This window comes from Rhineura floridana, chromosome 2, assembly GCF_030035675.1.
Source record: "Rhineura floridana isolate rRhiFlo1 chromosome 2, rRhiFlo1.hap2, whole genome shotgun sequence".
In the NCBI taxonomy this organism is placed as follows: Eukaryota; Metazoa; Chordata; class Lepidosauria; order Squamata; family Rhineuridae; genus Rhineura; species Rhineura floridana.
In genome coordinates, this window is record NC_084481.1 from 110170087 (window position 1) to 110191762 (window position 21676).

At 44.9% G+C, this 21676-nt stretch overlaps 1 protein-coding gene and 1 pseudogene across 16 annotated transcripts in view; both read left to right on the forward strand.

Moving 5' to 3' along the window:
- Positions 1–21676, forward strand: part of BRSK2 (BR serine/threonine kinase 2) — a 708663-nt gene that overhangs the window by 620206 nt on the left and 66781 nt on the right. For all 16 annotated transcript variants that reach the window (XR_009760589.1, XM_061610115.1, XM_061610101.1 and 13 more), the window contains 2 exons: positions 16694–16754; positions 21063–21270. Coding sequence is in view for 15 of the 16 variants with exons in the window: in XM_061610115.1 (XP_061466099.1) it covers positions 16694–16754; positions 21063–21270 (269 nt within the window). In the remaining variant the exon portion in view is untranslated. The remainder of the gene's footprint in view (positions 1–16693; positions 16755–21062; positions 21271–21676) is intronic.
- On the forward strand, positions 19017–19128 carry LOC133378584 (5S ribosomal RNA; annotated as a pseudogene).

Sequence of the window (21676 nt, forward strand, 5' to 3'; positions counted from 1 at the left end):
ATAGATCCATAGATAAAAAATGCTTTCACCAAAGTAGGTTGTCATGATTTCTCTTATTTTTATCCACCCAGTGTGAATACTTGGATTATGCATGCTGATGTATTAGTGCCTGTGGAGTTTCCCCAAAAGCAGGATCCATATTGCTCTCCAGTGCATGATCTCTTGCTTTCAGTTTGAATTCTCAGTTCTCTTTGAATTCAACAGTGCTTTGGGCCAGTTTCATGAGAAGAATCTGACCCCTGGTTTCTTTAAGCTGGTCTTACGTTCTGACAGATGGGTGAAGAACAGCACAGAAGAACCTTCCTTCAGAAATTTTAAATAATATTGCTAAGGTGTTTGTTTGTTTTAACCTGCAAAGGTGATACTGACAGGAGAATAAGATCTCCCCCCCACTTTTTCTTATTGTTATTTTTTAAAGGCATTGAACTACAAGCGTGCTTCTAGGTTCAGTTTGGAGGTTATTCTTTATAAACAAGCTTCAACATATTAAAGTATAAGTGTAACAATTTATTTATGGCTTCAAACCTTAAAAATGGATTATTCACTAAAGGTCTGCAGGCAATTTTCTGGCTAATAAATAGCAGAGCATATACCTCTCCTCTTACTATCCTCTCTTGCTTGCTCACCCTCTCCCTCCCTCGATCCCTCCCATGGGCCGCTGTCTCCCATGCTGGGTGGGGCAAGGCATGCAGGCCCAAATGTCTTCCAACAAATTAGTGGCCTTGGCTGGACAGAAGGGCATTTTGTATGTGTGCAGTGGGGGGGAGCTCTTGGTTTGTCCTATTCTGGAACCTGAGGATCATCCTTGGTCTGCCGCTCCTCAGTCTTTTACAAGCCCCTAAACTGTGCATAGTCCTTGCTCTCAGAATTCAGGAATACATCCCTTTTGCTATCCTGCTATAACAACAGGGATGTTTTCCTGAGTTATCATGAGAGCAAGGAGCAAACATTCACCTCTAGTGAGCTAATATTTATTTATTGAATTTAATAGTCGCCCATCTGGCTGGCTATCCAGCCACTCTGGGCGACATACAAAATAGGCATACAATACCTAGACATTAAAAATCTAAAAACAATGAAGTTAAAATCTAGCCAACCCCAAAAGCCTGCCTGAAGAACCAGGTCTTCAAGGCCTGGCGGAAACTCATCATGGAAGGGGCATGGCGGAGATCATTTGGGAGGGAGTTCCACAGGGTGGGGGCCACAACTGAAAAAGCCCTCTCTCTAGTCCTCACCAGTTTGGCTGTTTTGACTGATGGGATGGAGAGAAGGTCTTTTGAGGCTGATCTTGTTGGGCAGCATAGCTGATGATGCTGGAGGCGTTCCTTTAGATAGACTGGGATGAAACTTTATAGGGATTTAAAGGTCAAAACCAACACCTTGAATTGGGCCCGGCAAGCAACTGGTAACCAGTGCAACTCTTCTAGCACTGGAGTGATATGATCTTGCCGGCGACTGCCTTTAATCAGGCACGCCACCGAGTTCTGTACCAGTTGCAGCTTCCGGACCATTTTCAAGGGTAGCCCCACGTAGAGCATGCATTACTGTAGTCTAGGCGAGAGGAGACCAGGGCATGTACCATCAATGGGAGCATATGATTGGGAAGGTAGGGGCGTAGCCTCCATATCAGATGGAGTTGATATAGCGCTGCCCGGCTCACAGCCGAAACCTGAGCTTCCATGGACAGTTGGGAGTCAAGAATGACCCCGAAGCTATGGATCTGGTCTTTCAGGGGCAATTGTACCCCATTGAGCACCAGTTCCAAATCCCCTAACCTTCCCTTGTCTCCCACGAACAGTACCTCAGTTTTGTCAGGGTTCAGCTTCAGCTTATTCCTTCCCATCCAGCCACTCACTGATTCCAGGCACTTGGATAGGGTTTCTACAGCCAACCTCGGTGAAGATTTAAATGAGAGATAGAACTGCTTGTCATCCACATATTGGTGACACTGCAGCCCAAATCTCCTGATGATAGTCCCCAGCGGCTTTATATAGATGTTAAATAGCATCGGGGAGAGGATGGAGCCCTGTGGCACCCCACAAGTGAGAGGCCAAGGGTCCGAAACCTCATCCCCCAATGCTACTCTTTGGTGCCTATTAGAGAGGAAGGAATGGAACCACTGCAATACAGTGCCCCCTATGCCTAACCCCTCCAGGTGATCCAGAAGGATACCGTGGTCAATGGTATCAAAAGCCGCTGAGAGGTCCAAGAGGACGAGGAAGGTGCACTCACCCCTATCCAATGCTCTCCTCAAATCATCCACCAAGGTGACCAAGGCTGTTTCAGTCCCATGTCCAGGCCTGAAACCCGACTGAAATGGATCCAGAGAATCCGCTTCCTCCAATTGCACTTGTAACTGCTTCGCCACCACCCGCTCAACTGCCTTGCCCAAGAATGGTAAGTTTGAGATTGGGCAAAAGTTGTTCAAATCTTGGGGATCCAAGGAGGGCTTCTTTAAAATTGGTTTTATTACTGCCTCCCTCTTTCAAGGACGCATTTACCACCGCCTTGATCCCCTCGCCCAGACTGTCCTTGCAGCTCATAATGAGCCACGATGGGCAAGGGTTGAGTAAGCAGGTGGTTGGCCTTAAGGTTGAAAGCACCTTGTCTACTTCATCAGAAGGAAGAAGCTGGAACCGATCCCACACCACCGGAGAACCACTGCCAACTCTGGCTCGCTCACAGTATCCATAGCATGCGGAATCACTCTTTAGACGATCGATTTTATCTGCAAAGTGCTTTGCAAACTCATCACAGGAGGTCTTAGAATGTTCCATAGGTTCCAAAGCAACTGGACCGACCAGGCTCCGGACCACTTGGAACAACCTCCTGGGACAGCACTCTGTGGACGCAATAGAGGCAGCATAAAAATCCTTTTTTGCTGCCCTTATCGCCACATGGTAGGCTGCTGCAGCCGCTCTAACCCGTGTCCGATCGTCATCACAGCAAGATTTCTGCCACCGGCGCTCTAGCCATCTCACCTCCCGCCTCAGAGTTCGCAACCGTGGAGTATATCATGGTGCTGTCTGAGCTCTATTCAGGTGGAGAGGGCATTTTGGAGCCACCCAGTCTAATGCCCCGGTGATCGCCTTATTCCATTCCTCCACCAGGGTCTCGACCGAGTGCCCGTCTGCAGGCTCCATAAAGTCCCCAAGCGCATTCAGGAATCCATCAGGATCCATCAAGCGCCTGGGGCGGACCATCCTAATGGTTCCTTTACCCCCGCGGAGGGTGTGTGGCATTGAAAGGTCTACTCTCACCAAGTAGTGATCTGACCATGACCTAAAAAATATTTAGCCCTTGTAGCACCTGAGACAAGAGACAAAAGATGTAGACACTAATTCTGCCCATTTGTTTTGTGAGAAACTAGCCTGCTCCTACTTTTCAGTTTGTTAATGAATGAAGTCATAGTAATGATTGGCATTTAGGACACTAGAGCTAACCAATTAGACAAAACGAATGATACACCCATTGTCTGTAGACAGAACTTCCTGTTTCATTTTTAATCTCTCTTCTAAAGTCCATGATGATTTAAAGCTATGTTACCAAAGGGAGGACTGGCTGAGAACATGTAGGTTAGCCCAGTGTTGTTATACTCATTTTGCTGGGGGAAAGGGGAAGTTAGGGTGATAAGTAACAACTATGCAGTGTAGTGCAGTGTTATCTAGTCTCCTGGCATGCTAGGCCTTTGGGAGAAAATACAAGGGAGTTGAGAAGTTGATTGCAATAGCAGTTATTTAATGGCAAGAGGGAAAGAACAGAGAGTTTCAGCAGTCAATTAAAGCCCAGGGAAAGAATTGTGAGTTTCAGTTGTGGGTGAAAAGATGCCATCTGGACACCAGGTCTGCCAGTTGATGGGTGGCAGATCTACCCTTTGAGAAACAATGGAGAGGTAGCGGCCAGGTTGACTCTACCCAGCTTGGTAGATGTCAGGTTTCAGTTCTCAGTCACCAGATCCCTGATGTATGTTTATACTTTGCCACTTCCATGGAAAAGTTCCTGTGGAAACCTGTGCTTCTTGTGTTACACTGGCTACACAGGAGTGTGTGCTCATCACTGAGCCAACTGGGCCAGTGCTTCCCACCCTGCCACATTGTGGTGGCACCTCCTATTCCTTCTTTGCTTCAGGCAACTGGGCCAGACCAGCAACTCGTAGTTTTGCTGCCAGTCCTGCACACCACTTCTCCTTGGCTCCCCTCTATCTGAGGCTAACATACATAGTTTGTGACGAAGCTTCATTGTCACAAGCATAATACAGTGTAAGATTTGGGGCAAATTTTAATTGGTGTGGCTGAGAGTTTAAGAAATGCTTATTTTTGAAGCTGTTTTGATTCTGACATGTTATTATAACGGAATAAAAAATATGGCCTTGCTGTTAGCAATGTGCTAGTTTTTCTTTCTTCAATTATCTCACATTTCCTCAAATATCTCAGGAAGATTTCTTTCCCCCAACTTCATGTGCAAGCCCAAAAGATCAAGTAGCAGCAGCAGTTTGTTTCTTCAGTCTATAATTTCCAAATCATTTTTTCAACAATATTCCCACTGAAGTAAGTAGAAGAACTTCAGAACAGCTTATGGGGAAATTTCAGCCTGATCTCTTTTCAAGTAGTGATTTATACCCCTGGGCCAACTTTGTGTTGTGATGTTTTCAAATTTTGCCATATTGCACAATGAGTCTAGCAAAAGACCATAATGATCCAGCTTCACTGTAATGAAATCTACAGTGATGGGGGCAAACATTCACCCTGAGCCAGCTAAGGCAATCCATATGTGTAATCAGACTTCTGGACATATATTATTCACATGGATCAGGAACCACGGATGTCAATCTGATGCACATTTAAATTCATATCAGAACATGCATTCAGATGTGGTGGCCATCTGTCTGTACTACATATGCTTTCAGTGGGATGCATATCCTAATGTGCCTCGCTACATTCTGATACAACTGGTCATATACAAATACATTTTGAAAGTGTGACTAGGCCAATGGAATTTTATTCAGATAAAATACATTTTGGGTGAGATTTTTATCAGCTGTGGGGAATTATGTCCATGGAGGATCTCCCAATCTGATTTCAGCTCTGTGAAGAGAAATGTTGCCTAGTATTTTATAATTACTTAAACTTGCTGTAGAAATATGTTTCATGGTTATTATATATGTTTTCTTTTATTATTTGTTGATTAGTCTACTAGTAAAACAAATCCTCATATAAATCATAAAACAAGATTAAAAACACAAGAGTTCAAATCAGTTCAGCATTAAAATTCAAACCCAGCTTAAAAGAATAAACAAATGCAAACTACAAGCAAATAAATAAATTAACACAGGAAAAGAGCTAAAACCAAGCAGCCACCATAAATTAGCAAAGATTAATGTTAAGATGATGTAAAAATGATATGGGGGGGCGGTAAAAAGTTTGAGCTTGGGACCAGAAACCTCTTAATATGGCTATCAGGTAACAGAGAGAGTGTTATACGATTGGGAAGCACCACTGAAAAGCCCTGCCCACTCATAGCCCTCCTCCATACTTTAGATTGAGGGATACTTAGCAAAGGGATTCCATGGATGATCTTAGTTCATGGATAGGTACATATAGGAAGAGGTGTTCCTTTACGTACTGAGGGCGCAAAGCATGTAAGGCATAATAGGTCAAAACTGGCACTTTGAATCAGTCCCAGAAATGAACTGGAAGTCAGTGAAGTAAGAAAGGATGGGTATTTTTTAAGAATATGTGAAAATATTTAGAGACTATAAGTACAGATCTGCAGAAACTCCCAGTGTTTGGGTGTGCATCTGTATGTTCATCTCAATATGGATTTTGGAATGCCCTCCCCAAGGAGACATCTCTGGCACTGACAATGCAAAAAATGTTGGAACCAGGCTAAAACCTTTCAATCTGCCCTGCCATTTCAGATTATATTGTAGTTGGGACAGCCTCATCTGCTCCTTAGTTTTAGGTTTTAAGCCTGCCTTTTATCTTGTTGTTTATTGTTGGTTGTTTTATTTTTAAATATTACACCCATGCATTGTGTGAATAGTTTTATCACCACCACACTGTACACTGCTCTGGAGTCTTCTTACAAAGGATGATTAAGATGAATGACTATACAAGACATTACTTTCAGTGGAGTGCACACTTCATATGCATCTGAATGTGCATCCAAATGTACATTCCACTGAAAGCCATACAGTGCTGACAGAGGGTGTCAGCACTCAGATGTGGAGTCTGTCTGCATTGTATGGCTTTCAGATGAATGCACCGTGCATTTGGATGTACATCCAGGGTAACACTTCATTGAAAAGAATGTTGCATAGGCATTTGTGTGCATGTTCCATTTACCCTGTAGAAGATATTTAACTCAGAGAACATACATGTGTGTGCGCGCATGTGTTCTCTGTGGCCATTTCCACTTCTCCATAAGGTACAAGGAAGATTGCTAAGGACTGGTTTTGCCTTGTCAGTTTGTCATTCTTGCCTATTGGCTCTGTAGTGGTGGGGAGAGAATTGGATTTGGAAACATTCATCTTCTGACACTAATTCTGCTTTCCCCCTCCCCCGGGGGCCCCAGGACAAAGGGAAGCCAGCAATAGGCCTCTTACTGCCCTTCTTCTAACTGCAAGCTCCAGTCAGCTGAAGGTTCATCACTGGGTGCTGGTATCTGATGCCAGCATGTGCAGACAACACGTATGCACAGCTCTCAGTCTTCTAGTTTGGTGGTGGGATATGATTTCTTAAAACACACACTCAGTATTTCTGCATACTTTGAGGGAATCTCTGAAAGACAGGTACTGTGATAGCTGGCTATCAAAGTCCAATCTGACAAACTCCATAAAGAGACACTCCGGTCTTGCATACGGGAAACAGTTTTAATGAAGAGCTCAAAACATACACTTAAATAAGGAATGCTAGACAAAGCACTTGGCTGATTGAATACTTCTCACCTGTGCTTAGCAAGCAGTTCAAGTATCTTAAAAAGACATTACACCACATCTCTGTTTTATAACAAAACACATAAAAACAATAAAATGATATTTAACATTAAAAACACAAAAATAAAAAAATCAAGAAGATCATTATAATGGGGCCAGAGGTCACCAGTACTTAGCCCACCACTGAGGATGGTCTTTACCACCATCCTTTCTCAAGGGACACAGTCCCTAAATCTTGCTGGTAAAATGACAGGTCTGCCTCGAGATGTTTCACGTACAGGAAGCCTTTCTTTAACATGGGAAGCACTTGTCTCCTGAGGTATGATGTTATCCTCATTAGCGTCTTTGGCGTCACTTACAGAAGGAGTGGCATTGTCAAAAGGATTGTTCAGTTTATTCTGTTCCATGGCAGGAAATTCATCCTGCCCTGAACACATATCATCACACTTTTCAGATGTCTGCTGTTGAAGCTTTAAATGGCGTCTATTACGCTGATACGACCGTCTGGTGTCATTACTTGATAGGAATGAGGCTGCTCACATTTCTCTGTAACAGTAGCAGGAAGCCAACCTTTGTTAGACTCTATCAATACTGAATCTCATGCTTCTAGGGCCTTAAGATGCTTTGCTGTACAGTCATAGAAATGTTTTTGTCTATCCTGTATTTTCTGAAGACCCCTGCGTACACCAATGGGTATCTTAGGATATAATAAATTAGTTGTTTCTGGAAGTTTACTCCTAAGCATCCTGTCCATCAACATTTGAGCAGGTGAATATAACATTCCACTGACTGGTGTATTGTGATATTGCCAAATGTGGGTCCACCTGAGCATCCTCTGCCTTTTTAATAAGCTGCTTAATAGACTGGATTGCTCTTTCAACCATTCCATTGGATTGTGGATAGCCTGGGCTGCTAAAACATTGTTCAAACCCCCAATCATAAGCAAACTGTTGAAACTCTTTACTAGCAAATGGCATATTATCACTCACAACTATCCTTGGAATTCCATGATGAGCAAACACAGTTTTAAGCTTAACAATTACAGTGCTTGGTGTCTTATCAGACAAGCTCAATACTTCTGGATACTTTGAAAAATAATCAATCACAAGAAGAAAAGAAGAACCATATTCAAAAATGTCCACACCCAACTTCTGCCATGGTAATTCAGGAATCTCATGTGGTTTAAGTGGCTCCTTTTGATTATGTGGAGCATACCGAACACAAACAGAACAATTTCCAACCACCTTCTCAATATCATTAGACATACCAGGTCAATACATCAATCCTCTTGCCCTAGCTTTAGTTCTCTGAATACCTTGATGAGAATCATGAAGTTGCGAGAGAACACCTTGTCTTTGAGACACAAGAATAACTACCCTGTCCCCCAAATAAACAATATCATCTTGACAACATAAAGAGTCTTTTATAGGCCAAAAAGGCTTTGCGACAGGAGAAACATCTCTCACTGTGGCCATCCATTCTTTATGAAGGCTGCCACTACTTGAAGTTGAGGATCTTGTTTTGTGGCTTCCTGTATAGTAGCCGCCCCCCTTGGATGCATGGCCAGTGTACCCAACCCATATATCACTCTCTCACCGACCATGGAATCCTCATCACTTACAGGAAGATCCACGGTAGCTCGAGACAATGTATCAGCAAGATGCATAACCTTACCTGGGGTGTACACTACATTGTTGATACCTCTGAAGCTGTAAAAGCATACACTGTAAACGAGCAGGAGCACTACCAGTTGGCTTTTTAAAAATTGCTTCTAAGGGTTTATGATCAGTCTGAACTGAAACAACTTTACCAAACACATACTGATGGAATTTTCTCATTGCATACAAAACTGCAAGCAATTCTTTCTCTATCTGAGCATAATCTTGCTCCGATGAGCTAAGTGATCTCGAAGCATAAGACACTGGTCTATTCTCCTGAAAAAAACATGCTCCAAGACCATCTTTTGATGCATCAGCTTGTACAGTAACTGGTTTGGTAATATCAAAGTATTGGAGTACAGGTGCTTGACACAGTTGCTGTTTAATCAGTTCAAAAGCTTTCTGATGTTCTGGCATCCATTGAAACAATATGTCCTTTCTTAACAAGTTTCGCAAGGGTGCTGTCAATTCTGCCTCCCGTGGAATATATTTTGACAGATATTGCACAGATCCCAAAAATCTGAGCAGACCTTGTCTATCTTGCGGATGTATCATATCTCGGATAGCCTTGACTTTGTCATCATCTGGTTGAACTCCCTGAGCAGTCACTATTTGACCCATGTATTTCACTGAGTTGACATTAAACTGAATCTTATCCTTATTAAACTTGATATTCTTAGCACGTGCTGTCTCCATAACTTGATTAAGAATCTGATCATGCTGTTCCAATGTCTCTGCTGCAATGATCATATCATCAGCTATCATGTACACCCCTCTTTTATGGCCAAACGTTTCCTCATTTTTCTGTTGAAAGACCTCACTAGAAGATTTAAGTCCAAATGACAAACGATGGAAACAATACCTTTTCCATGGTGTATTAAATGTGCATAAGCGTGATGAAGGTTCATCCAATTTCACCTGCCAATATCCATCTTTCTCATCTAAGATGGTAAAAAAATTCATTCCAGCTAAATGGCTCAAAACATCCTCTGTTGTAGGAATGGTATAATGCTGTCTACGAACTGCTTTATTCAAATCACGAGGGTCAAAACATATACGCAACTTCCCATTCTTCTTTTCTGTAATAACCAGACTACTGACCCACTCTGTAGGACACATAACTCTAGATATTACTCCAGCACTCTCCATCTGTCCCAAAGTCTCCTTTAACCTGTCCAATATTGCAAAAGGTACCTTCTGACATCCATAAATAACAGGAGCCACTGCTGGATCAATATGGATGTGGTGAGCACCCTCAAATTCACCAAGACCTTCAAAAACATCAGAATATATGGCAAGTAACCGCTCTTGTGTTAAAGGTTCAACTGTGTGCACACTATCAACCCGACGAACCAAATCCAGAGTCTCACAGGCAGCCCTGCCCAATAATGGAAGAGAAGAGCTATCTATTACATAAAACAGTAATCTAGCTGCTCCTCTTGGGGTATGACAATCAAGGACAATAGTTCCCAAAGGCTTTATATGTGCTCCACCATAAGCCACAAGCCTTACGTCACTTTTAGTTAGCACTTTCTTGCCTGGTAACTCACGAAATATGTGCAGTGGCAAAACATTCGCCTCAGCTCCTGTATCCAGTTTAAATTTTACTGAAAGTCCTCACAAAATTATATCAACATACCATCCACCCACTTGGCTTGCAACTACACCAGTGGTCTCATGAGCTAATTCTCCTATAAACAAACTGTTTAAATCAAGCTCATGGATTTGATATCCCTGTTGAAACTTGATGGTTTTACTTTACATACTCTAGCATAATGATTTTTATGCCACATTTATGACAAATTCTTCCAAATGCTGGACAATTTTGAGGCGTATGCACTGTACCACAACAAGAGCACTTATTATTTCTAGTTTGTTCATAATTGCATTTAGATTGTGCCCTCTCAGGTCCAAGGGCCTGTACTGCAATCTCCTCACAATCCTTATCAGTTACATGTACTACATGCAACTCCTTGCCGTATATTGAGGAAGTTGACATAGTCTGTAGTTGAGCTCTCGTTATTTCTTCTAGATGACATATTTCAGTTGCTTTCTCCAGAGTAAGATTAGGGTCCCTCAGCAGTCTTTCCTTTAATTTCTCCTCCTTCACACTAAACACGATATTATCCCTTACCATATCATTAAATGCCGAACCAAATTCACAGTTACTGGCTTTAAGTTTAAGTTCAGTAACAAACTGTTCAATGGTTTCTCCATGTGTCTGTGAATGATTCCAGAATATCGTTCAAATACCACATTCTTACGAGGAGTACAATATATCCTAAATTGTTCAAGAACTTCTGTTACATCTTTTGGCCCGTCTTCAGAGAAAGTAAAAGTATTATAAACTGCCAGCGCTTCTTCTCCCACACAGTGCAACAATATAGCTACTTGCCGTTTCTTAGAAACATTATCAACTCCAGCAGCAGTAAGATATAGCTGAAAAGCTTGCTCCCAGCGTTTCCAGTTCTCAGCCAAATTGCCTTGCAAAGCAAGTGGAGGTGGAGGCCGAAATGAGTCCATGTTTACAGCTACTTAAGCTGATAATTGTGTGCAAAAATACACCAGCAATCCGTCACTCAAAAAAAAGAGAGAGGAAACTTCTAGTTTCTGACACCATGTGATAGCTGGCTATCAAAGTCCAATCTGACAAACTCCATAAAGAGACACTCCAGTCTTGCATACGGGAAACAGGTTTAATGAAAAGCTCAAAACATACATTTAAATAAGGAATGCTAGACAAAGCACTTGGCTGATTGAATACTTCTCACCTGTGCTTAGCAAGCAGTTCAAGTATCTTAAAATGACATTATAATAATAATAATAATAATAATAATAATAATAATAAATTTTATTTCTAAGTCGCCTATCTGGCCGTATGAAACGGCCACTCTAGGCGACGTACAAAAGAATAAAATAACATATAAATACAAATGAACAGCAACTCTACATAATCAAAACCCACCCACATCTTTACAGAATAAAACGAGATTACCCAAAAGTCCCATAGGCCCACCGAAACAGCCAGGTTTTCAATTCTCGGCGGAAACCTGCCAGGGAGGAGGCATGGCGGATGTCATAGGGCAGAGAATCTTCGGATAATTAGCCCACCCACTTCTGTACGTTAAAAACTAAAATTACCTAGGAATCCTGTATGCCCGCTGAAACAGCCACGTTTTTAATCTTTGGCGAAAACCTACCAGGGAGGGGGCATGGCGAAGGTCATATGGGAGAGAGTTCCAGAGGGTGGGAGCCACAATCGAGAATGCCCTCTCTCTGGTCCGCACCAGCCTAGCTGTTTTTACTGGTGGGACCGAGAGAAGGTCTTGCGAGGCCGATCTCGTCAGGCGGCATATTTGGTGATGCAGGAGGTGCTCCTTTAGATAAACTGGACCGAAACCGTGTAGGGCTTTAAAGGTTAATACCAACACCTTGAATTGGGCCCGGTAAACAACTGGTAACCAGTGCAGATCTTCTAGCACTGGAGTGATATGATCACGGCGGCGGCTGTTCTTAATCAAACGTGCCGCCGCATTCTGAACCAGCTGTAGTTTCCGGACTGTCTTCAAGGGTAACCCAACGTAGAGCGCATTACAGTAGTCTAAGCGAGAGGAGACCAGGGCATGTACCACCCGTGGGAGCAGATGGACAGGAAGGTAGGGTCGCAGCCTCTGTATTAGATGTAATTGATACCAAGCTGCCCGGCTCGCTGCCAAAACCTGAGCCTCCATGGACAGCTGGGAGTCAAGAATGACCCCGAGGCTGCGAACCTGGTCCTTCAGGGGCAATCTTACCCCATTCAACACCAGGTCAATATCTCCCAACCTTCTCTTGTCTCCCACAAGCAGTACCTCGGTCTTGTCGGGGTTCAGTTTCAGCCTATTGCCTCCCATCCATTCACTTACGGACTCCAGGCACTTGGAAATGGTATCCACAGCCAACTCTGGTGAGGACTTAAATGAGGGATAGAGCTGAGTGTCATCCGCATATTGGTGGCACTGCAACCCAAATCTCCTGATGATGGCCCCCAGCGGCTTTACATAGATGTTAAATAGCATGGGAGAGAGGATAGAACCCTGTGGCACACCACAACTGAGAGGCCAAGGGTCAAACCTCATCTCCCAATGCCACCCGTTGGTGCCTGTCCGAGAGATAGGAATGGAACCACCGTAAAACAGTGCCCCCTATTCCCATCCCCTCCAGGCGATCCAAGAGGATACCGTGGTCAACGGTATCGAAAGCTGCTGAGAGATCCAGGAGGACGAGGAATGCATGTTCTCCCCTATCCAACGCCCTCCTCAAATCATCCACCAGAGCGACCAAGGCTGTTTCAGTTCCATGTCCAGTCCTGAAGCCCGATTGGAATGGATCTAAATAATCTGCTTCATCCAAGTGTGTCTGTAACTGTGTGGCCACCACTCGCTCAATCACCTTGCCCAAAAATGGTAGAGACTGGGCGAAAGTTGTTCAACTCTTGGGGATCCAAGGAGGACTTTTTCAGAATGGGCTTTATTACTGCCTCCTTAAGGGCTAATGGCATTGCACCCTCTTCCAAGGAAGCATTTACCACTGCCTTGATCCCTTCGCTCAGTCTCTCTTTGCAGCCCATAATGAGCCACGTAGGGCAAGGGTCAAACAGACAGGTGGTCGGCCTCACAGTAGAGAGCACCTTGTCCACTTCCTCAGAGGGAAGAGGCTGAAACCGATCCCACCGGACCGGGATGCAACTGGCCGACTCTGGCCCACTTCCTGTATCCACGGTGTACGGAATCGTGTTCTTCAGGCGCTCGATTTTATCAGCAAAGTGTTTGGCAAATGAGTCACAGGAGGCTTTAGAATGTCCCAAGGGTTCCTGCGCAACCGGACCGACCAGGCTTCGGACCACTTGGAACAACCTCCTGGGACAACACTCTGCAGATGCAATAGAGGCAGCAAAGAAATCCCTCTTTGTTGCCTTTGTTGCCACTTGATAGGCAGCTATTGCTGCTCTAACCAGTGTCCGATCGTCTTCGGACCGAGATTTCCGCCACCGGCGCTCTAGTCATCTCACCTCCTGCCTAAGACCCCGTAATCGTGGTGTATACCAGGGCGCAATCTGAGTTCTATTCAGGGGCAGAGGACGTTTCGGAGCCACCTGGTCTATTGCCCTGGTGATCTCCCTATTCCACTCTGTCACCAGGGTTTCGACCGGGCGACCTTCTGACGGTTCCAGATCTCCCAGCGCATTCAGGAATCCCTTTGGCTCCATCAGGCGTCTGGGACGGACCATCCTAATAGGTCCCTTTCCCCTGCGGAGGGTGTGCGGCAATGAGAGGTCCATGTTCACCAGATAGTGATCTGACCATGACACGGAGTTCGAAGAAACAGCCTCCATTTTCAGAGCACTTTCTCCCCCTCCCGAGACAAACACAAGGTCAAGAGCATGACCGGCTACATGGGTGGGCCCAAAATTACTAAGGTGCAGTTCCCAGGAAGTCATGGTTTCCATGAAATCCCGAGGAGCTCCTATGAGAGCTGCCTTGGCATGCAGGTTAAAGTCCCCCAAAACCAAAAGGTTGGGGGAGAGAACCCGCACGCCCGAGACAACCTCGAGCACCTCGGTCAGGGAGGCAGCCGTGCAGAGGGGTGGGCGGTACACAAGCAGAATCCCTAGATTGCCCTTAGGGCCCAACCTCCAGTACATGCAGTCAACAAACTTGGTCTCATGGAGAGGGAGTCTGGCAAAACTCAAGGACCTCCGGTAGATGACTGCCACTCCCACTCCCCGCCTACCAATCCTCGGCTGCTGCGCATACTGGAAACCGGCTGGACACATGGCCTCAAGCACAGGAGCTGAGGCCTCATCCAGCCAGGTTTCCGTAATACACATTAGGTCTGCATTCTCATCCACGATCATGTCGTGGATGAGCGATGTTTTCTGTACCACAGACCTAGCGTTACACAACAGCAGCCAAAGGTTGGATGGAGTCGTACATCCCCCAGTTGTCTTCTGGTGGTGAGCAGGCCCAGAACAGGGGATGGATATTATGCATCCATCCCTTGTTCCCCGAAACTGGCCTGGCCTGCCCCTCACACCCCTCCAGCATCTGCCGCCTAGCCTCTCAATATCATGGACCCCCACCCTCCCCACAGGAGCCCTCTCCGATATGCTCATGTCCCCCTCCCGCCTGGGACTCGAGCAAAATCCCCCACCCCCAAACAAATCAACGTAAAGGTATTAAAATGCTTCGTTGTCCTCCTCCCCTCACAGTCCTGTTCTTCTGGAGCAGCCAGAGCAACCATAGCGACAGTACTGTCTCCTCCTCTCCTCTGTGTACAAGCTCCAAGGGACAGGCAGCATCCAACTCCAGTTGTTCTCCGCGGCGTTCTCTCGCCGCCGTCGTTCCACGCCGAGGCAAAAAAGGCAGGCCACACCCAGTCTCTGGCCGCTCACCGCGGGGTTCTTTCGCCGCTACCGGGTCGCGCCCACACTCCAGTCGCTCTCTAGCCACCACCGGGCCAGTGCTCGCTACAGCCCCTCCACGCCCAACTGCTTTCCGTGGCGCTCTCTCGCCGCCGCCAGGTTGCGCCCACAGCCTGGCCGCCCTCCGCGGCGCTCTCACCACCTCCAGGCCAAAGCTCTCCGCGGCCCCTCTACGCCCGGCCGCTCTCCGCTATGTTTTCTCGCCGCCGCTGGGCCGCACCCAAAGCCTGGCCGCCCTCTGCGGCGCTCTCACCACAGGTACTTCCTACCACTCTCTCCTTTATCCCTTTTCCCTGCATCCACATGTGGTAGACCCACTTTGGAAACATATATTTATAACTGCATTTCTGTATTGAATTACTGAGCTGGAGAAGCATATGCAGAGATTTTTCTTTTGATGAGGTATACCAATGTGTATCATACTGTATATGTCCATTATATATCTTCCCTTATACATGTATGAAACAGCATATTCATGGATCTAGTTGTATGAACAAAATATTGCTGGCATCAACATATTTGTAATTTTGTTTTTCTGAAAGCAAAAGTTAAGTTTTTTTTTCTTTTGGTAAGGTGACAGTATGCTGACAAACAGATTTAGGATTAAGGAACTGACATACTGTACATTATTTGTTGCCTGGGTTTGCTTCCATTGTTGTCTTTTCCTTTTTTAAAAGATCACGGTTACAGTAGGGGTGAGAGAGGTCAAGCCCAAACTCTCAAGAATGCCAACAGAATCTGGCAATTTCTTTAATATTTTTCACATGTGGAACTATTAAACGTGCCTTTGATTTGCGCAGTGAATCAATGGTGTTGATGTGGGAATGAAAGGGGAGAGAAATTTTTAATGTACAATGTATATAGTCAGTATAGGTTTCTCTCGGAAATTACTGACACAATCTGAGAAATCAAAAAATCCTTGGTCATGTGTGTTAGCATTAGTAACTAGGATTAATAAGGAGCTCTTGGGGTTGACACAGAGCTCCTTAGTTTATTTATTTGCCCATATGAACTCTATGCTGTTCCTGAGCCACTTATCTATCCATAACAATTTTGATGGATTGTGATGGGGTTGAGCCTTTAGAAAGAAGTCTTGGCTGTTAACATAGGGGCCGATGATTTCATCTGATATATCTTGCTAGCCAGTGAAAAAAAGGTGCTGTGGTTCCTTAAAAGGAAGATCATAAAATATGTATTTGATTTCAAATGGATGTTGTCTTCAACAAACAGGAAGATAAGTAATTAATAGAGGTAACTTGTTGGCTTGCCACCCTACAAACAATGTCCGTGTACTCCCTTCATTGCAAAACATACCCCTTTCTGTTTTTTCCTAATTTTACAATAGAGATCAAAGGTCCTTTACAGTGATATCATTGGGGGGGGGAATCTTATAAGGGAGGCATTTTCAGATGTCCACAGAACAACCTATATTCTCATAAAAAGAGACTGAGAAAGAAAAGGATGGGTTGCTTCATGAAAATATACTCTTTGAAAACAAATGCCAGCTGTACATGAAGTTTCTTGGCAGAAATGTGAGCAGGAACTTCATGTGGAGGTTCAATGTGGTTGGTGGCTGGTACTGTATGATCTTTTGACATGCGTTTCTCAGGGCTTTGTCTTCCTGTTGTGTTTACTCAGGTCTCGCTCAATCAGTGGAGCTTCTTCTGGTCTCTCGACCAGCCCACTCAGCAGTCCCAGGGTAAGTGGGATTAATTTTGATCATAATTACAAGTATTCTCTCACAGGGCCAGTGCCAGGCATGCCATGGCCCTTGGGCACCAGCCTGCCCTGGGCACCAGAACCCACACTCACACCACACCTACCTACCTTTCCCTTGAAGTGAATAATGCCCGTTCTGTGTGCGCATGCCTGCTATCAACCAAGATGGTGGCCAAGGCTTCCCTAAGGGGCTGATGCCTCCACCGCCATCTACACCCGTGCATACCTGCCATCAACCAAGATGGTGGCAGGGGCATCAGCCTCTTAGGGAAACCTTGGCCACCATCTTGGTTGATGGCAGGCTTGCACCCACAGTGCGGCCAGCATTTATTTCAAGGGAGAGGTGGGTGGGGCCTGCAGGCAGGTATCGTGGGCCTGTGTGGTAGTAGGGAGGGTGCCTGGGAGCTCCCTCTCTGCAATCCATGGCAGGTCAGGAACTGACACTTCCACATATTGCAGAAGGGAGCGCTACCCACCCACCCTAAGAAGGGGCCATTCAGGGGCTCTTTGCCTGCGCCCAACCTGGCTGCTCCCTGGTGCCAGCCCTGTCCTCTCATATGAGCTTAGTGATACCTAATATTTATTTCTGTGGTTTGTGGGATGGTTTTGTTAGCCAGGGTTATGGGGCAGGGAGATATTGTCTGTAAAATCCACTTTGCAGTTTGTGATCGTTGGCATGGGTCCTCCTGGGGGCCTGTCTGTGGTTCTAGCATTGTTGCCATCTAAAGAATCATTATGGCCTAACTTGATGGCAATATATATAATCCTGTTAGTGAGTTTATCGTATGATGAGAAAACCATTGCCATTGCAAGCCCATGGTGAGGCATTGCACCATAAAAGCTAGAGCTACTTTGGGACTGAATAACATAGCTAAACAGAGTTGGAAAAACAATGAACTCTAGTCAGCATAAGAATAATACAGAGTTGGATTAGGATGTTCCAGTGTGGAAATTTAAGTCACTTGGATTTGAGGAGTAGAAAGACATCATGCAACAGAAGTAAGAAACTGTGCAGTCTGAGAGAGCAGGGTATTCCGCTTGAACGGGCCCTTTTTTGTTAGTCCTTGAGCAAGCCAAAGCTTGCATAGTTTCTTTTTCTTAACAAGCAGTAGCTTGTCCAAATATACTTTTTAAGTCAGGGGTAGCTAAACTTTTTTGCTCAAGGATAGCATTAACAGTCACCCCTCCAAGGGCACCAGTGGTGGGTGTGACCAGTGCACACTTATGTATGCATGTGCACGACATACACACCACACATGCATACATACCACACATGCACGCTCACCATACATACAGAATGCATGGAGCACACACCCAGCCATACATGCATACTGACCACACATATAGGCACAAGTGTGCATGTACACACACACACACTTCCCCCCATCAAACAGAGTTATGCACGCACAGACACACACACACATGTAGGCACACAGCACACTTTTTCTCTCTCATCCACACACGTGCACCTCCCTCTCCCCAATCCCCTCAGGTACAGTTTCGTCTCTCAGCTGCAGTGAGAAGGAGAGGAAACACTGTCTCTTGCCCTGAAGCCCAGGAGAGTAAAAAACCTGAATGTTCCCTGGAGAGCAAGAGACAGTGTTTCCTCTCTTGCCCGTTGCAGCGGTGGACTAAGAGGAAAGCAACAAACCTGCTTGCAAAAGCTCCTCTTCTCCCTCTGCAAAGGGCCATGGATAGAAGGTCTTAGTATGTAGGAAACAGGAAATAGTCCTTCCTGTTTCCTGCATGCTTGTACCTTCTAGGAGTGGTGCTGTGCCAGAAAGAAAAGAGGCACCTTTGCAAGTAAGTCAAGGGCAAGAAGAAGAGGTGCACCATCTGAAGAACAATAGGTGGTGGTAGTCCTCATTTTTCTTAAGTGTCTGCGAGGGAGACTTTTTTTGATGGGATTGTGATGTGTGGCAAGGAAGGAGTTAACCCTTTCCTCCTCTGCGACAGTCATGATGAAACTCACCTCCCATGGTGGCTGTTAGCCCCAGAAGGCAAACCCTTACAGGCTGCTTCCCTTTGGGCCCCCACACTGTGTCTAATAACAATTTTTTTAGCACTTTAGTATCATGCATGTTTTGGCCCTTAGTTGCAAGAATGGCAGGAAACCATTTACACTATTTCTGCTCTTCTTTATGCACTGCAGTTATTAGTATTGTCCTGGTATGATATATAATTATAAAACAAGAATGCAATACAATTTCATGCAATTATCACTTCTTATATAAGTTACTTGGCCTACAGCCAACTACCCTGAATAAGCCCGATTGATCTCAGAAGCTAAGCAGGGTCAGGCCTGGTTAGTACTTGGATGGGAGACCACCTGGGAATACCAGGTGCCATAGGCTTAGAGGAAGGCAATGAATGATAAATCACCTCTGAATACCTCTTACCATGAAAACCCTATGAATATATCCAAAAAGATTCATAGGGTCGCCATAAGTCACAATCACAACAAATTAAAGTTGCTTGCAAAAATATATATTATTATACTTTTTAAAAATTCTTCTAATGAGCTTGCACTCTTTCACAAATGAACATGAAATATAGTTTTATTGCTATGATTTTGCCAAGCTATTGTTAAATCTATGAGAGGAAGATGTTTCTATTTTTTTTAAGATTACTTTTATTCTAATAGTATTCATTTTGAAGTATTTTGTTCCCTGAGTGTATTTGATTCCTATTTTAAAATGTTTCTTGGACTGTTCTTATAACTAGCACATGCTGTTTCAGTTTTTGTTGTTTTTTTAAAAAGCACATAATCCCTTTTTCTATTTATGGCTATTTATGAATTGTGTGCTTCGAAGATTTTTTTATGATACTTTGTTGCATCATCATAGTAATCAGTCCCAGAGTTATAAAAACTGAGCAAAGAATGTTGTTGTTTTAAATGTATCTGACTATTGGATGATGGAAGGTTTAGATGTGATTGGGGAATTTACAAAGCAAGCCTGCTTTGGTTGTTCTTGGGATTTACTATTTAAGTTCTAAACTGGCTGTAATTCCACAATATCTAAAAATTTCAAGTCCAAACTGGCCATAGTTCCATGATCTCCTATGATTTCATATGCTAAAGCCTGCAAGAGAAAACTGAGTCCCTTTGGTTGGAAAGCCAGGGGAGGAAGGAGGAGGAAGTGATATAGCTCCTCCCCCCCTCCATGTTATTGACACTGGTGGGACTTGGACTGAGGTGAGGGAGGAGAGCTGATGTATGTAGCAATTTGTGTGCCTCTATCATTATCTGCTGCACACGTGTTATTTTGATCTGCATTTCCTTGCTGTGTTTGATTGTGGTAGACATTTTGAGTTGGGAGAGGGCAAACTCAGCCTACATGCTTCCATGTCAGTTTCCACTGTGGCTTGAATGGTGCTTCCTTCCCCTTCCTCACCTCCCTTCAGCCTCGTTCTTCTCTCTCTGTGATACAGCTAGAACAGCTCAGGGGTATGGCCTTTTCTCTCTTTCTCTCTCTCTTGCGGCTTTCCCCCCCTTGGCCACCCGTTTAGTTTTTTTACTTTGTTTTCCTTCATGTTACTTTTTGCTCTGTGGTTTTTCTTTGCTGATACATGGTTGGTTAATATGATGAAGCTTGTGACAAAACTGTTGTTTTCACTACCGCCACTGCTGCTGTTGTTAACTATGCTGTGTTCCCAGCTAACTGCATGTTTTTTTGTGTTTTTTTGTTTGTGTTTGTTTTTTGTTTCTTTGCAAATCCCCAACCCTCACCTCCTTCATCCTCACCTCCATGACTCTTACCTCCTTGTGATGTGGCACACAACTGCTACTCAAATGGGCTTTATTTCTCTGTTCACCCACTCTGTGTGTGTGTGTGTATGTGCTTTGCTTTTCTTGAAATGCATGGATACTCTCTCTGTGTGTATCTTGTAGCCTATCAGAAAATTTTTCATCCCCCCTCAGACTCCTGACCTCCCTTTCACCCCCCGCCCCCAAGTCTCCCTGGACTCTGATGCTTGTAGGAATGCTTCCAGGCCCGGACATGTTCTCCAACCAAAACCAGCACTTCAACCCAATCCAAAGACACAGACTTTGCCATCCAAGAGCAGATTGGCTGAAAAACCACTCCAGTCAACCAAATCCAATCCCCTCCCCTCTACAGTCCCTCCTCCCCCAAATGCTCCTGCACAGAACACTCAGGGCCATCCATCTGCTCCTGGGTTTAGCCCGCAGCTGGCTGTTCCTATGGTGCAGGCCAATCCTATGTCTCCTGTGAGATTGCTCCCTTCTAGTACTGACCCAAGCACCAAATCTATCCCCATCATACAGGTCACCCCTCACCCCTCTCCAAGGGGCAGTCCCCTCCCTACCCCCAAGGGGACACCTGTCCACACGCCAAAGGAGAGCCCAGCAGGCACACCCAACCCTACGCCACCATCCAGCCCCAGCATTGGAGGAATGCCCTGGAGAACACGGCTCAACTCGATCAAGAACAGCTTCCTGGGATCTCCTCGCTTCCATCGCAGGAAATTGCAAGGTACATCTGTTCTCAAGACATGGCAATTTTAAGGGTGGCAGGCAGAAGTACATACTAGTGCAAAGAGCAGTTGGTTAGCAGATGGCAAAGACAGAGAGTATGGAAGGAAATGTGAACGTTTCTGTGTCACGGCTTGACTATGTTGCTGCATGAACACCATGCAGTTCTTCCAGTGTGCTTCAGTTGCCATATGAACTTAATCCCCCACTTTGTTTCTGACCTTGACCTGAAAAATCAACTTTAACTCTGCATAGTAGGAAAAACTAGTTAGGCTTTTGTAACCCATACTACTTTTTGTGATGCTTAATGGAAGATAGAGCCTGCTGAGAAGCAAGAACTAACCTTAATGCAGACTTTTGTCAGGATTACAACTCCCACTTTGTAGTGTTGTGACTTTGTTGCCAAG